The sequence below is a fragment of the Nestor notabilis genome, unplaced genomic scaffold (genome assembly GCF_000696875.1).
Source record: "Nestor notabilis isolate BGI_N333 unplaced genomic scaffold, ASM69687v1 scaffold140, whole genome shotgun sequence".
Taxonomy (NCBI): Eukaryota; Metazoa; Chordata; class Aves; order Psittaciformes; family Psittacidae; genus Nestor; species Nestor notabilis.
The window spans coordinates 110,987-127,926 of NW_009911411.1; the positions used below are offsets into that span (position 1 = coordinate 110,987).

The 16,940-nt window shown below is 46.9% G+C and overlaps 1 protein-coding gene across 1 annotated transcript in view; it reads right to left on the reverse strand.

Annotated features, from left to right (window-relative positions):
• Positions 1 to 7,589: 7,589 nt before the first annotated feature.
• The window catches only part of ELMO1 (engulfment and cell motility 1), a gene marked incomplete at its 5' end in the record, with an annotated part of 160,588 nt that continues 151,237 nt past the window's right edge, over positions 7,590 to 16,940 (reverse strand). Inside the window, 2 exons of the mRNA XM_010014528.1 lie at positions 7,590 to 8,928; positions 13,470 to 13,547. Of these exons, the coding sequence (XP_010012830.1) occupies positions 8,728 to 8,928; positions 13,470 to 13,547 (279 nt within the window). The remainder of the gene's footprint in view (positions 8,929 to 13,469; positions 13,548 to 16,940) is intronic.

Consider the following 16,940-nt stretch of genomic DNA (forward strand, 5'->3'; position numbering starts at 1 on the left):
GTAGGGACAGGACAAGGGGGAATGGCTTTAACCTGCCCCAGGGGAGACTGAGATGAGCTCTGAGGCAGAAGCTCTTCCCAGTGAGGGTGCTGAGGCGCTGGCACAGGGTGCCCAGAGAAGCTGTGGCTGCCCCATCCCTGGCAGTGTTCAAGGCCAGGTTGGACACAGGGGCTTGGAGCAACCTGCTCTAGTGGAAGGGGGCCCCGCCCGTGGCAGGGGGTGGGGGTGCAACCCAAACCAAAGCAGATGATAACTGCTGTCCTTGTTTTGTTTCCCCATAAGCAGTTTTGATTCATGGCTGCAGCCAGTCCTCCATATGTCACAGAAGTTGGGGCTTGGGCTGTTGCTTTCATCGGATCAGCTTGTCAGAAAGCCATCTGGGTGAAAAACCTGCAATTCACTGTGTGTGTTACTGCTGAGGGAACTCTTACCTTTCTTAGCACGAGGTTTTCTTCAGGCCACGCGAGTTTGGTGGTGGAGGTTCTGGGGCTGCACAAAGGATTTCTGATCAGGGAGAGGGTATCCAGGCTGCTGCAGTTTGGTTCCTTTTCTGGGGGCAGAGGAAACCCCACAATTTCGAATAGAAATTGAAAAACTACCAAAAAAAATAAAAATCACATTTTGTTTCAGTTACAACATTTTGTGGCACTTAGAACCAAAAACACAGGCCCTGAAGCACTAGTTCTTATCAGGAATAGAACTGTGAGCCATGGCAGGCTAAAAGCCATCTCAGCAGCAACTTTCAGCCATTTTGGCTTCTCGGTCTCCCTTCCCAAATCAACAATTCAGCTGAAGTCATGCAATTAGTGCATGTTAATTGTCCTTCATTGCCGTTTTCTGACAGAATCACTGCCATGCTCCTGACCAGCTCAGCATCACACCAGTGTTCTCCCTCTGTCCTCCTGGAAGTGGTACCCACACCAGCGTCGTGCTGCTTCTTGGTTTTGACAGTGAGGTTGGCTGCTCATCCGTGTTGCCCCAACCTCCTCTCCCACATCCCTGCTAACCTTCAGCCTCCATCAGGGTGCTCCCAGCTCCAACTCCCTGCCTGTGGGAGCATCTGGCACTGCCAAGCTCTAAACGTGCTTGTTTTAGACTGGTTTTCTGTGGAAATGGATCTGAGGCACTTGCACCCTGTTTGCTGAGAGAAGCTGTGGCTGCCCCATCCCTGGCAGTGTTCAAGGCCAGGTTGGACACAGGGGCTTGGAGCAACCTGCTCTAGTGGAAGGTGTCCCTGCCCGGGGCAGGGGTTGGAGCTGGAGGAGCTTTAAGGTCCTTTCCAACCCAAACCAGGCTGGGATTCTGTGTGATTCTGTGAGACGGATGTTAATATGAAAGCTGGTTGCACTTAGGCTATTTGAGATAGATGAAATGATGGACTGGTGCAAGGTATCACTGTACCAACCCTGGGCTGGGAACAGAAAGGGTTTCCCAGAGCTTTGGGAAACGTCAGAGACTGACAGAGGGTATCGTGAGTCAAGCAGTATGTGCAGAGCGACCGGCGCGGGTGAAAACCAGCCAAAATAATCCTACTGGCACTCTTTAAATGTCATACTCCTGGCAGAGAAACCTCTCACATGTCTCCCTGCTCGCATCTCCAAGATCTTCAAATGCACCAGGCTTCTGCTGCCTCGGGAGGAAGGGGAGAGCTGTGCCCTGGGAAAACCCATTTTCCTCTGGGAAAGATGCAAGCAGCCAGTAACTTTGCACAAGATACATGCATAGAATCATAGGCTGGTTTGGGTTGGAAAGGACCTTAGGATCACTAGTTCCAAGCCCCTGCCATGGGCAGGGACATCTCACACTAGACCATGTCACACAAGGCTCTGTCCAGCCTGGCCTTGAGCACTGCCAGGGATGGAGCATTCACAGCATCCTTGGGCAACCCATTCCAGTGCCTCACCACCCTCACTGTGAAGAACTTCTTCCTTATCTCCAACCTGAACTTCCCCTGGTTCAGTGTGAACCCATCACCCCTTGTCCTGTCACTACAGTCCCTGATGCAGAGTCCCTCTGCAGCATCCTTGTAGCCCCCTTCAGGTACAAGAGGGCTGCTCCGAGGTCTCCATCCTCAGTGTCCTCATTTTAAGCAGTTACAGAAAACTCCCTTTTCTTGCAGCCTGGCACATCCCTACATTATTTTTCCCAACTCGTTCAAAACCTGCCCCGGCACAGAAACCCCTGCTAATGGGCAGGGAATGAATTCCCACAGGCTCAGCCTCCCACGTGCCTGCTTGTGGGATGGCCAAGATCTCCTTTGGGTGCCTCTGCCCCTTGGGAAGGTGGGTGGGAAGGGGATATTGAATCTGAGGCATTTCAAAAGAAACTGAGAGGATGCAGACATGCCTCGTAAAAACATGCTGCTTCTTATTAAACAAAAGACAACCAGACTCCCTCCCCCTCATGACAACCCAAAACATAATCAGTTTAGGCTGAACACTATGTTGCCTGCAAGATTAAAATTAGACTCATGAGGTTTCATCAAGGGAGAGTTTAACTGCGGTGCTCAATCAGGCTGCAAAATCCTCTAACGACAGTCAAAATAAAGTCATTCAAGACAGATCCTTAAGCATCACAGGACAGAAAGCCTGTCCTTGGCTGCATCCCTTGGCAAATTTGTACTAGGTGTCTCTTATTGCCTCATCACATCCTCTATACGCACTGCTGTCTTGTGGCCATACCCTCCCGAGGATGCTTGGAACAGGCATCCTGCTTGGAACAGGCAGCACTGGGTCCCCCGGCTTTGTGAGTGTCCCACAGAATCAGCTTGGTTGGAAAAGACCTTTAGGATCATCCAGTCCAACCATTCCCAGCAGTGCCAAGGCCACCACTAACCCCTGGCACTGAGAGCCTCATGTACATGGTGTGTGAACACTTGCAGGGACGGTGACTCCAGCCCTGCCCTGGGCAGCCTGTTCCAATGCCTGAGCACCCTCTGGGCAAGGAATTGTTCCTCAGCTCCAGCTAAACCTGCCCTGGGGCAGCTTGAGGCCATTTCATCTTGTCCTGTCCCTCGAGAGAAGAAACCAGCCACCTCATCTCTCCACATCTTATAGGAAATGGTCTATAAACAAGAGGCAAATGGGATGAGGGAGGGTTTGGGTGAGCCTCCCAACATGAGGAGGATGTTTTGCTCTTCCAAGACAGCATAAAACCATGACAGCTGCTGTTCTCTGCACAGCTCCACCACTGAGGCGGCCACAGTGAAGCTGAGACACTCCCTGATGAAAAACACATCAGTTCAGAAAATTCTTCTACTTCCAACAGCAACTCATCCACGGGGAGAAGGATGGCAAATGGAACGTTTCCTTTGCCCTCCATGTGTCCCCATAAGCTCAGCATCACCAGACCAGCTCTGCTCTTCAGAGACCTTCAAGGCCTCCCAGCTAGAAGCGAAAACAAAAATGTAAATATATGTTACTAAATGAGTTTGGAACCGTGTCCAGGTCTGTTTAACCTTGCCCTCAGGAGGCTGCTGCAGCACAGCGCTCCCTGCATCAGCACTTTGCAATCACCTTGATATAAAAATATATGGCTCTTCCAACACCCATTTTACACCCAGCCCTGCCCTAACAAACTTGTGCTTTTGATACCATTCTCCTCTCAAGTTTCATACAAAAAACGTTCCCATTTCAATCCTTTTACCTCTGTGTAAGTCCCAGAGATGCTCAAGGCAGCTGGAGTGATGTTGAATCATCAGGCAGCATCTTGTTCAGTCTCCTGAAGTAACCAGTGGTATCCAATCCAATTACACACCAGGCAGAAAGGCCATTACTTGCATCACCTCCCAGCACATAGTGAAAGCTCAGTGACAGGTAAAATTGCCTTTCTGCTCACACAGGCCCTGGAGCAGCAAAGCACACGAGCACCCACCTAAATGTAGGTGCTTGTTGATCAAACTGAAATCAAGCCTCTTTTGCCGCATGGGCAAGGGCTTTGTTAATCAGGGAGCTTGTGTAAGCCATGTGGATGTTTAATATTCAAATACAGTTATCATCTCGGGTGGGGGGAGCACTGGGTGAGTCGCATCCTGATTTAGCAAGCTCTGGGAAAAGCAATGACAGCTCAGGCAGCGGTAAGTGACAAAAACTCTGTCCTACAAATGTCTTCCAGACTTTGCAGGGATTTTACCATCAGCAGCATGCAGAGAATATGGAATTCTGTCTGAAGGGGAACCCTTTTCACTTCCAGCTCCTTGATGCTGCTGCAAGGGGAAGGGCTCTTTGCTTATATCAAGTGTTTAGGATTCTAGGCTTGCTTCCGACAGCTGAGATAGCTCCAGGTCAGAAAGGGCCAGGTTCATTCTGGTTTAGTTTTTAAGTCTCAAGAAGAACCAAACGAGAAAGGGATAAAATCTCACATTCACCCTCTCACACTCCTTAGATGAACGACTTTCACATGACAGTGAAGCTAATGACATTGACTTGTCAGTGCAGCAGCAACAGAGAGGAGAGGGGGGGATATGGCAGTACAACGGTGTCCTCCTACTCCCAATGCCATCCATCGCTGGTTATTGCTCAGGATTAACAGCTTGCACCACCGTAGAGCTGCACGCACCAGAGCCACCTCTGATCACTACAGTGCACTACAATGACAAGCCACCAAAAAGCAGACTGATGTTCAGGAACAGTTCATGCCTGTGCCCCTCTGCCTCCTGCCAGGAGGAGAGTTCATTTCTCCCCCTTTTCACCCCTCCCTCTGTTAAGAGAAAACCAGGGGTTTGTTCTGGGCAGTGGATGCCACCAGATTCCCAAACAAGCCTTGACCTTCCCATACAGACATGTCACGTCTGCGCTACGGGGGACAACTGATGGGAGGCAAACATCGGTAACAAACACCCTGGGCAAGCAAGATGCAACACTGGGCAGGGCACCAAGGCATGAGAGGATTTCACAGACAACCAGGATCTTGCACAGTCATTTTGCAACCCGAGAGAGAGTCACCACTACCTGTCTCCTTGCAAGAGAATGTTATTTTCCCTGCAAGTTGTAAGGTTTAATAGAAGAACTCTCCATACCAAAACAGGAGTCTGTTCTGAGAAGAGGTAATGAAAGCCCCGAGAGTGCAAGCTCCTTCCCTGACACACAGCCTGCTGCTGTGCAGGATTACTTGGCACCGCTGCTCTTCTCCTTGTCCTTACAAGCAGCTGACTTCAGAAGATACACGTTTTTCTTGATTCAAGTTTTCTGGTAAAAGAATACATTCACTTCCAAAAGCAAAGTCATTTCAAAAACAGGAGCTAAAATTAGTCTGATTATTTTTTTTTGTTCCTTCTCTCCCCTTTATGGCTTTTACAAGCAATTACCCACTTAATGTTTTGAAATTATACAAGAAACTTCAAAAGCAATTTTTTTCTCCTGCTGCAGCTCCTTGAATGTGAAGCTTTAAAAGCTTTTCCGGAACACACGACAGCGTGAGCAAATCAATTTGCCATTTTCATTCTTTTTTCCCTTACAAAAACGAATGGGAAGCAGCGGGATACTTGTTCATCATTAAAGACATTCTTTCTGTTTTAATTTCATCATGGTGCAACGAGTCTGTATGACAGCTCTGCAAAGTGAAGGCAGGATGCTTGTTTGCACCACAGCCCTTTGCGTTGCTGTGGGAGCTGCTGTTAAAATAGCTGCACGGGCTATCACGCCAACGTATCTCCCGAACCTCTTCTTTCTTATGGCAGGGTGGGACATGTGGGGAGAGACAGATTTAACATGTCTGCTCACGCACAGGATGCAGAACACATACTAAGAGCTGGGCCACGCGGGGAGATGGGCTCCTGCAAAGTGGCTGCAGGAAGGGATGAGCCAGGGCCGGCCACGCGGCGGTGCCGCAGCATCCATCCATCCATCCATCCATCCATCCCTGGACCCCCGGTCCAGGGCAGAGGAGAGGCTGGCGGGCTGTGCTGGACTGTGTCTCCTGCTCGTATGAAGCCTGAGGGGTGTAAGGAGAGAGGCATCTGCCAGGGATTCACAGCCATGAGCCCCACGCTGCCTGAGCGGTGTTGATGTGCCTCGGTCTAATGTGGATGAGCATGAGATGCTGTGAAAAACAGAGGGCTGGGTCACCAGCTCTTCTCCCACCACCTCCCCTGGGCTCTTGGTGTGCAAACTGGGGCACTCACCTTAGTGGGAGAGGCAAGTCTAACCTTTCCCCCCTGCTCAAGTTGGCGAAGGAGGGCTTTTGTTTGCTCCTTCCTGATGTTCACGCAGACGCCTGCAAAGACCACGGCACTGGAGTGCCACTGAGCCAGCAGCTCTCACCTCTTAGGAGTGAAATGTGCTTCTTTTGACAACAGCAATGCCCGGCTGAAGCAGCAGCTCTACAGTCTGTAAATGAAAAGCAAAGGTTATGCACAGCCAAGCCATCAGCTCGGCCAGGGAGATTAATAAAACAACTCACATTCTCTGCTCTGCTCCGAGCCTTCTCTTCACGCAGACAAGAGGCAGCATCAGTGCTTTCTAAAGAAACATGTTCCTACCTTCACCCCCACCCCCAGAACCCCTCCAAAATCCCCTGTGGCACACAGTGCCTGTGCTTCCACCCATTCCTGTCCATGACTACCTTTGCTATAATCAGTGGTGAGGCTCTGGAGAATAAAAACATCCCAAATTCCCACATCTCACATTGCACATCCCTACTCTCATTCAGTCAGAATCTTCTCTCAGGCCACAGTCCACTGCCACTTCCTTCTCAAGTGTTGAACTCAAGAGTCTCTTTTTTCCTTACTTTGCCATTCATTACCAACTTACGCCTGCTGTTAGATCAAGGCATCATAAAACACTGTGAACACAGCATCAGGAAGGCACCTTCATTAGGACCCTCACGCTTGAATTCATACGCCATTCTTCCCATCCTCCTTTACACTGTACCTGCAGGATGCCGTTATCTCCTCACCTGGTGTGAGGTCAGTCAGGATGTCTGCCCCAGAGCCAGCTGGATGGAGCAAAGGACACCTCAGTGGAGGTCTTCTGCATCTGTCTGAACTGGAAACACCCTCCAGGTTTCTCACCAGCAAAGGAACTGGTAAAACCCCTTCACAGTCTTTTTCAGCAGGGTCCAAGCAGGAGAGGAACTCACACAAATGAACATCTGCCTCCAGAACATGTGTGGTGGGAGGGAAAGGGCTGGTGGGTTCCTCTAGGTCAAGACCCAGCAGGTTTGGAGTCAGAGATACAGAACTTAGAGGAATACCTGCAAGAACACGAGGAGGGAGAGAATGCATCCTGCAAAGTGCAAACTTCCCCAGTACCAACCTGCTGCAACCAGAAATGCTCTCAACAGAGGGAATACAGGCAGACAGCTACTCCAGCAAACACGGTAAAGGCAGCAGCCTTAAACTGACCACGAGCGCATCAGCGTGCTGTGATTTCAGCCTTCACAAAGGCTCCTCCTCACAGGAAGGCTCATGCACCCATGGCAATGGAGAACTCTGGATGCATCTCATCCTTGTCACCACAAACAACCGAGTAAGTAAATCAAATGCGACGCAGGTAAGACAGGTTCCACCTTTCCCCCTCCTCTTCGTACCAAACACTTCTAGGAACCACAGAGAATAAAAGACAACTTCAGAAGAAAAACAAAGTTCCAAGAATCATCACAACTCAGATTTTTATTCAACAGTGAAGTTGAAAGGAAATACTAGTTTTTTTTCCCCCATCAGGGCAAATGTTCCAAATGGAAATCAAGTAAAAATATCGTCCTCTTGAAGTACTCACAATGGAACTGGTTTTCATTAAATAGATTTGTTTGGCAAAATAAAATAAAAAAATGAGAACCCGTACAAAACCAAAACTCCCTTGCAAATTTCTAACACTGTAGCAATGAGAACAATGTAAACCTGGATGTTTGGCAGTTGGAATTCACCTCTGGAAAGTACTGCTGCACTTTGGACCGAGAAAATTAAACCACTTCAAATAGCAACAAGCCAATTTGAGAGGCAACTGAGGCTTAGGGAATGCCAGAGGGAGGGGACACACTGGTGGCTTCCTAACACAGGTGGTGCGAATAGTCTGCTAGTGTGGGGCTATTCAAGAGCTGGAAGGAAAAGAAGTTAAAAGCTGTTGCAGCATTGCAGCGTATGGTACAGCAAAACCCTGCAGACTTTCCGTTCGGGGAGCCCATCGGTTGGGTGAAGGCTGGTGGCAAGAGTCGAGATGACAGTGGAAAGAGCAATGACAGTGACGAGTGGTGCAAGCATGGGGAGGCAGTTAACGCATTTCATCATCGCATTGGACTCGGTTGTGAGAAGACTCTTGGGGAGAGTGTCTGGGGAAATCTTCTGCTTACAGTAGCTGCTTCTGCTCCCTATCTCCCTCTCCTCCTTCCAGTTAAAGCCTCTGCCCTGCCGAGTGGGTTTCACAGGCATGCAGCTCGGTAACAACGTCCTTTAGGTTAAGAATGTCTGTTCCAGTATTAAAAACGTAAAAAAAGTCCTCGGGAGGGTGCTTCTTAGTGGCAAGTCTTTGCCTTAAGCAAGGCCAGTGGCCTGCAATTATGAGTTAATTAAAGCAATGTGGATTTGGATGAGCAATGGGGAAGATGGGAATGGGGACGGAAGGGATGCAGGGAACAGGGAGGAAAGCAGGGATTTCTACACCCCTCCCCAAAGCCAAAATCCAAGGTGCACAAGTGGGTTTCTTTTTTTTTTCCTCACACTCTTCTTTTTTTATTTTTACTATCTCTCCAGTTATAATATTTCCAGTTTCGAAGCCAGTTTCAGGGGCAGCCTCAGTTACAGTCATAAACAAAGTCGTAGTTGCTGGGCTCCTTTGGGATAGGTGGGGGAGCATCTGGGATCTGTATGTTTTCCAAGTCAAGGAGGCGAAGCTTTATCTCCATGCTGAGCAGCGTGTCTAAGTCGTTCCGTGTTAGATCACTCAACATATCCTTCCCAAGGAGGGCGTTCAGCCCATCGGTCCATACACAGTACTGCACAGCAAAAAGATGAAAACTAGCATTAGTAGACTTTCTGTACACAAACTCTTTGTCTGGCCTGGTCCTCTGCACTTACTGCTCCCACAGGGACTTACAAAGAGACCTAAAGCGAGGTCGATTTATTTTATTAGCTTGTATGATGAAGACGGCATGTTCCACTGAGCTGCTCAGAAAATGGAAAAGCAATTCCCTAAAAATGGGAAGAAGTGACAGTATTTGGTTGTTTGACAGTCTGCTATCTCCTCCAAACTTCTTGTTGAATATTCTTCAATAGTTATGGGAGAAAGAACACACAGCATCGGACAGTGAACCTTGGGAGAGATCTCCTTCTCCCCCTCTCTTTTTCCTTCTCTTTCCCAGTACTTACAGCAGCCACCTAATTATCTTGCACTGATCTTCTAATTCCAAGACAGCCAAGTGAAGTGAACTGAATCTCACACAAAATCCTTGACCCTGTTTAGGAAATCCTGTACCAACTACCCAGGTCTATTGTGGTTTGCTTTCCGACAGGCTAAGTGGCATCAACTGGCCTACACAAAGATGGGCTCTCACATATCTAGACCTTCTTTACCACTTTTTACCACCTTTTTATTTTACACAAAATAACCTATGTGAAAACTACAGAGTCAGTCAACGCTGTGTTCTTCATGAAAATTAAATGCCAAGCTACCTGGTGCAATTCTAAATGCTGCACATGTCGAACTGGCCCCTAAAACCTCTTCCTTACTGTTAGCTTTTTCCCAACAGGAGATGCCACCTTTCCCAGGAGCTGACAGCTTGTGATGAACATGGGCTGAACAACCATTTAAAATCAGCAACAAACCCAGGGGAGGTTGGTGATGTAGAGTCAATGTCTATCAAATAAGTCACTTACTTTCATTTATTACTACGAGCCATTTATTCGACTCTGAACAGAAGTACTGAAACGCTATCATCTAAAAATAAAGATTTCAATCATGAACTTGTGTCCTAGTTTGTGGGAGAAAATTAAATCAGCTGTAAGTGCATTTTTATCTTACAAATACTTCTGCTGGATTGCATGCCAAAAAATGGATTTCAAATTTAGCTGACCATTTGCTACATGACACCGTCGAGTTTAAAGATAGCCACGGCTGACTTCATCCTACAGCAGAAATGAGGATTATTTTTAAGGAAGAGAGAGAAAACCCCCTCTTGGGTGAGTCTTCATCCAGAAAAAGGGTGTATTTTTGCAATGGGATGGTTAGCACACTTCAGCACCCAAAGTGAAAATCTGACCCATTTAAATCAGTAGCAGAGCTAGGATTTCAACACCAGGGTGTTGGTAAGGCAAGCTGCAGTTTTAGTATGAGATAAGCTATACAGAAAAGACTTCAGGGTTCAGGCTGTCCTGCTGACAAGTACTACCGAAACAACCGAGCCTGCCTATTCCAGGCTGACACTGAAGACTTCCCAAGCATGCAGTTTTAGTGGAGCGCACGCAGAACATCAGGAAAACAAAGACACTGGCCTAGAAATGTAATTACTTTTGAACAGACTATATCTTTTCTATGATAGACTTGAAATCTTTCTTTGGGAAAGTCATCCCAGAATTCACTAGGAGGAAAGGAACAGAAAGGCAAAAGGCTTTGCTCAGGTTAAGGAAGAGTAGAGCATCCGTTTAACAGATGCAGCCCCTGATGTGCATCGTCCATCACCTGCTCAGTGAGCTCAGCCAGAGTTTTCTCGGGCGAGGAATCACAGCCAGCCAGAAAGCAGAGCCTCAGTTCTCTCCTCTTCCAGATATAACTCATTCAGGGCCCACAAAACCAAATTCTGGACACAACTTGGATGAGTGTGATGGCCTGGAAAAGGGGCTTCCTCTCTAATCTCCATATTGGCAAGTGCAGCTAATTACACTCCTGTACATTTTGAGCAGAGAGAAACCCTAATGAGATGGAGGAGACATTCATTCAGAAGCTTTTTTCTTTTTACTATGCAAAACAGACTAAGAGTCGCTGAAAAATTAATTTACTACAGATTCATTTTCATAAAACTCCAAAGGAATCTAATTATGGCCTCTCTCATCAGTTTCTCTGTCAAAAATCAAGGGTAAGATTAATCCACCTTTTTGCTATGCAGTTGAAACCAGCTATTAGTATTTAAATGAAAAACAAATACGATGGAGTGATCTCACAGTGCTGAATCCTCTGGCTAGCATTAAGCTCGAACAGATGGCTGAGGCTATTGCCAAACTTAAATGTGCAAGAATAAGGTCCAAATCTCAACGATGCTGGTTCCAGTAATGAGATTTTATCAAAGAAATACCTTGGGAGTCCACTCAGTGGAACCAGACAACCAGGAAGGCTGAGTAGGCTTCATCCACCCCGATGCGACCTGGTCTGAGCTCATTGCTGACCTGGTCCGAGCAGAAGGTCAGACTGGGGACACCCCCAAGGTCCCTTTCAACCTAAATCCTATGATCCTAGTTCAATTCTTGTTTTCAGGACACAGTCAATGCCCACATTCCAACCTCACTCTACAACCACAAGGACTGTAGAAGTGCTTAAAACCCCCCCTGTTAAGTCTGACCTCCAATTGTCATGTCCTACCACCATCCCTGGTGCTTCACACAAACCCTTCCAACTTTTGGGATGTCACCTACCAAATCTCCCAAGTTGGGAATGCTGCTAAACTAGCACTTCTATTGACAGGCACCCCCATTACTCTGATGAAGAGTCCTGGGCTTTGTAACATGCTGCTTGCCTTTCCTTGTGGGTGCTTCCTCTGAACACTTGTACATCTACTTTAATCCCAACTGACTCTTCTGCAGGCCATGGAATGCTACAGAGGAAGTGAGATGCCCTTTTAAAAGCATTCACTTGGAAAGTGACAAGTAGCAGAGGCTGCTGCTCCTGGCTGGGTTGGTTGTGAACGTATTAATTTTGTTTCAAAGAAGCTGTACAAGCCCAAAAGAGAAATAAGAGGTGTGTTAACCCAGCCACGAGCAGTTGGGTTAGTACACCTCACAACACTACCGCCTGGCACGGGGGTGCAGTAGTAGTTTTTGAACATTTAGGCCAGTAAAATACATGTGCAGCCATAGGCTGTATTTGAGATACAAGTGGCTGAAAAATGTGTTCATTTTCAGGACCATTTGCACTTCTGAGCTGAAGCAGTCTAGAAATCAGTTTCTGGAGAACTTGCACCAGAAAGCATCTACCATATGCTCAGTTCAGAGGAGGAAGACAACCATCCTTTGCTTAGACCTGCAGCTCTAATGGCACATTATTCCTGGGATCCTGTGCCACTTCCTCTTACATAAAAACTGACGAGCAAATACTGCTCTGGAATGAACATACTTGAAAATGACACTCAAATATTAATCCCCAGGAAAACCCAAATGAACAAAACCTTATTCCTCTCCTAAAATTAACATTTATTTGAAGGGTTTTAATCCAGATTTGCAAATGCTGAAGCTGCGTAACTAAATACACTTCATGCACTTTCGTAACACTACAGTGTAAGACAGTTTAATGCAATCTTCCCTGGTTTAGCATCTTAACACAGGGTCCTGAACTGAGACCAAACGTGATAGTACAAAAAAAGCATGCAAATGGAACACCAGCTCTTGTTGGTTTAAAAATAAGAAGGAAAACCTCTTTTTATATATATATGTATATATATTTAATAAAGTGCATTCTGCTAAATCTTTACTTGGAAGTTCTTTGAGAGAAACACATTCAGTGCTTCCACATAATTAGGTAAATTAGTTCCACCACCTTCCAAAAAGCAAAGATGTTGCCTATTTCCTCGTGTTTTCAAGTAAGAGAAGGGAGCAGAGAAGGGGCTATCATTCTGCCTTGCTACTGGTATTTACACTGTCTTTATAAGAGTGAGACCTTTTGCAAAACACTCCCCTGTGGAGATAGACAGGACATTCTATGATCACCTGTCATGAATGGTCTCAAGCAATGTTAAAGTAAGAATAAGGGGCTATGCCATTCTGGAGAACACAAGACTTTGGCTGAAATCGAGACCCAGCAATGATGTAACATCCCTTGATTATGCTGGCATCAGCAAGATGAGCTGAGGATGGCAGTTACTCCTTAAGAGCTTGCAAATCATCAGCATTGAACTAAAGTTCACTAGAAGGAACACACAGCAAAATTCTCCAGTGCCTCAAGTAGAGCAGACTAAGATAAATCTTTATTACACCAGGAAATGGTGAGCAAGGTCTGAGGAACCGCAAGGTCTGCCCAAGCTCTCTTCTTTCTCTTACTTATGGCTCATATTTCAGCAGGGCTTAGAAATATTGATCTTTCATTTAGAACTCATGGGCTCTATGATGTACCAATACAAACCATGTTCCTTCCACGGCTCGGGATACTGCATGAACACTGCAGAAGGTCCTGCTCCCATACTAATCCCTCTGCTTTCAGTGTGAAACCCAGATTTAGACTGACCCATCCTGTGTGCCAAGATGACCACTCTTAAGTTCTCTGAAAGCTGTCTGCTGCCATAAAGCAACTAGAGAAGGCTTCCAAAGAAGATTGTGTATTCTGAACTTGACTTACCTCATGCTTGTCTGGAGCAATGAAGTTCAACTGGCCACTCGAGTCATACAATATAGAGAAAGCAAGCTCTAGCACCTCCTGGAACAACACAGAGATGTGCATTAGTGCTGCATGAGAGAGGCATTCATACATTCAGCTCTGCCTCTCTTTCCCATCACTTATTCCCCAAACCGAGTGGAAAAATAGGTTATGCACTCTCCTGCCTGGCCAAAGCTAGACCAGACGACTGCAACAGACTGGCACAGCAAGAACCCCACCCCTGATGCTTTGGTCATAACAAAATCACACCCTATAGCTCACGCAGTCATGGATTTGAGTTAAAATTTGGGCCAGGCAGTGGTGAGGACCACAGTCAATATAATGCATAACAGTACACTTGCAACACACTCTTTATGGAGACCCATTGCCTTTTTCAACCTGTATAGCTCAAACTCACAAAGTTCTGCAAGGTCTGATTCCCTGTGTCAAAAACGCTGCCAGGCCAGTTGACCTCCTGATGTATACTTCTGCTTTATTCGCTGCTGGAAATACATCGAATTATTAATTCTCAAGTGATTTCTGTCATTTTATTTCTACCTGAACTACAATCAGCAGCCTCAGTCAAACTGAACTATCTGGGTTACCCGAAGACCCAAATGAACCTTGGGAAAGGAAAACGATCGTCTTTTTCCCCCTCAGCACTGAAGCTGGAATTTCAAAGGTGCCAAAGGGAATTCGTCAAGTACTGACCTTCCCTAAAAGTCACTTGGGCTCCTATGGGGAAAGCCAGAAGTTTTGGAATGGAAGTCTCCACTGTGGGGACTGCAGCATATACATTGCTCTAGATTTCTACCCCTGTCTGCAACAGACACGAGTCTTTGGATTTCAGTAAGGGCTATTTCATTTCTGAATTGTGCAACAGAGCAGAGCCTGAATCCTCAGGGATAATCCTGGATGAGCAGAGATCAGGCTTCTCATGGGAAATGCTCTTTGTTTCCTCGAGTTATCAGGTCCAACTTGCTGTATTGCCAGGCCACAGGAGGCAAGTCTGTGTTAAATCCCCATGGAAGCTGCGGATGCTGAGAGTGCTGGTACACTCAGCAAGCAAATGGCCCACAGCTCACGTAGCCTTCTTGTGTTCTAGGCATGTCTCTCAGCCACACCTTATTAAAAGTGAGGTCCCTCCTTACAGAAACAAATCCACCTCTGCCCACACAATCCTGGCACTATCTCCTGGCAGGGTGTTAGAAATTCCTGACAGAACATGCCAAGTCATGCAACTGAGGTTGTGAAACTAAAACCTACCACTGAAAAAAGGGCTTGTGGTGCTCTGCTATGATCCTCCTGGATTTCATGAAGGGCAACAACAATCCCATAGGCCCGGCCCTTATATATTTGTCCTTTGGGAAATTCCAAGGATTTGAATTTTTTTGTTCATCTCAAAGAAAGGAAAAGGAGAGAAAAACCCTGCCTGAAAGAGTATCCCAGGAAGCTACGAATTTGGTCATTGCCAGACAGGCAAGGAATGGGAAAGGGCTACATTTAGGGCACCATGCTTCCCTTTATGGGGCAAAGAGGGAGTTTGGCAGCCCTGGATCCGGTTCAATTCTTTGCTGGCTGCTCTGGAGAGTAAAGGCTCAGGAATTAACAGCTTCCAGGTGCCAGCATCTCTGTCAGCTCATGAACAGCAAACTGACAAGGAAAATGGAAGCTGAAGGAGCTGGAATTGCCAACAGGCCCTCCACACTGACGGTGGTCTTGGAGGTTGACTTGTCAGGCACCTGCTTTTGTTCTGCTCCCATCAATGACAGGGAATTCTGAGGAACTGGCAATTCCTAAAGGGAAACTGGTCAGTCTCTATCAGCCATCTGTGGCTCTCTCCTCCCTCTCCCGTCCTACCTCTCAACCTCTCAATTTTCCACTCCACCCTTTTCCACCAGTTTCTTTTCCTCTCTGGTCCTTTTTCCCTCCCATTCCTTCCAACCTGCTCCTTCCCTCTTTGTTTTGCTTTCCTCCTCCCCAACCTCAACCTACACCCCTCACTGCTCCAGGCTCTTTCCACCCTCACACACGTCAGACCTCTGCCCTTCCCCTAGATGCTTGTCAAAGGTAGTGGCACTGGGACCCACGAGCTGCCCCTCTTTTGGGATCCACTGAAAACAGGGAACAAGAAACTCTGCACATGGTGGCTGGGCAATTCCCACTCCTTAGTTTCAACACTCAGGGAAAGCAGAGGGAAGTGCTATGATGAGAAGCTTGCCTTCCATGCCCGGAGCTTCTCTCTCCCCCAGCCTCCAACGGTGCCTCACATGGGCCAGGGACAAGCTATTTTTGATTAACAAACATTTTTGGTGCCTATGGTTGAGTGATCCCGTGGAGCGGGAATGATGTCTCTGCTCTCTGCCTGCTCTGTCATTAGCAGCCTCAAAACACCCGTGTCTTTACTGCAGGCTGAGACCAGAGCCATGTTAAGTTTGCTTGCCAGAGCCAGAAGATCTCCCCCAGAGAATCCTAGAATGATTTGGGTTGGAAGGGACCTCAAAGCTCCTCCAGCTCCAACCCCTGCCATGGGCAGGGACACCTTCCACTAGAGCAGGTTGCTCCAAGCCCCTGTGTCCAACCTGGCCTTGAGCACGGCCAGGGATGGGGCAGCCACAGCTTCTCTGGGCACCCTGTGCCAGTGCCTCAGCACTCTCAAAATGAAGAATTTCTTCCCTATATCTAATTAGAACTATCCATGCAAGGACAAGGCAAGGAACTTTTTCAACCAATGTGAAATAAAAGAGAAGAGAAGCTGCATTCAACATGGAAGTGAGCAGAACCATTTCTGCTGACTAAAAAGGCACCAAGCCTGAAGCCTGCCACATCAGTGAATGAAAGGTAATAGGAGAACACTTAGAAATACATGGCAGTGTTTTTTTCCAAATCCTTCTCTCATGCTTTGTTTTGAGGGCTGCAAAATCTAATGTATTTCATGTCCTTGAAAACCATTAATATTACTCGAGAGCCAGAAATAAGGACTTTAAAATTAAATCTGATTTAAAAATGCAAGCAAGATGAACAACAATGGATTCAGGTCTGGTCCTATCAAGTCGTTCAGCTTCATATGCATGCAAATTCCAATTCAGCTTAACTCTTATTTATTTCTAAGTGGTCCCACAGGAAGAATAATGGCCACGTGCTGGCAAATGAGGAGACGCCGATGCCTTTGTTATGGACATTCTGCCAATTCCAGCTGTGTTCAGAGCCGTGGCATTCTGCCATGCAATTTTCTTTTCTGCCAATGAATAAACATTAAGGTGGTCGTTATACGTGTACTAAGAAAGCATAGGATGAAAAGGCTACTTAAAAAATACACCACCGATAATGAAATTTCAGGAAGTGAAAGGTTTCATATAGCAAACTCATTGCATTCTGTGCCTGCCTTCTTTTCTTTCCTTTAGTTTCCATTTCCTTGTCCACATTAAGTGGGTACTCTGCAAACAACGATCT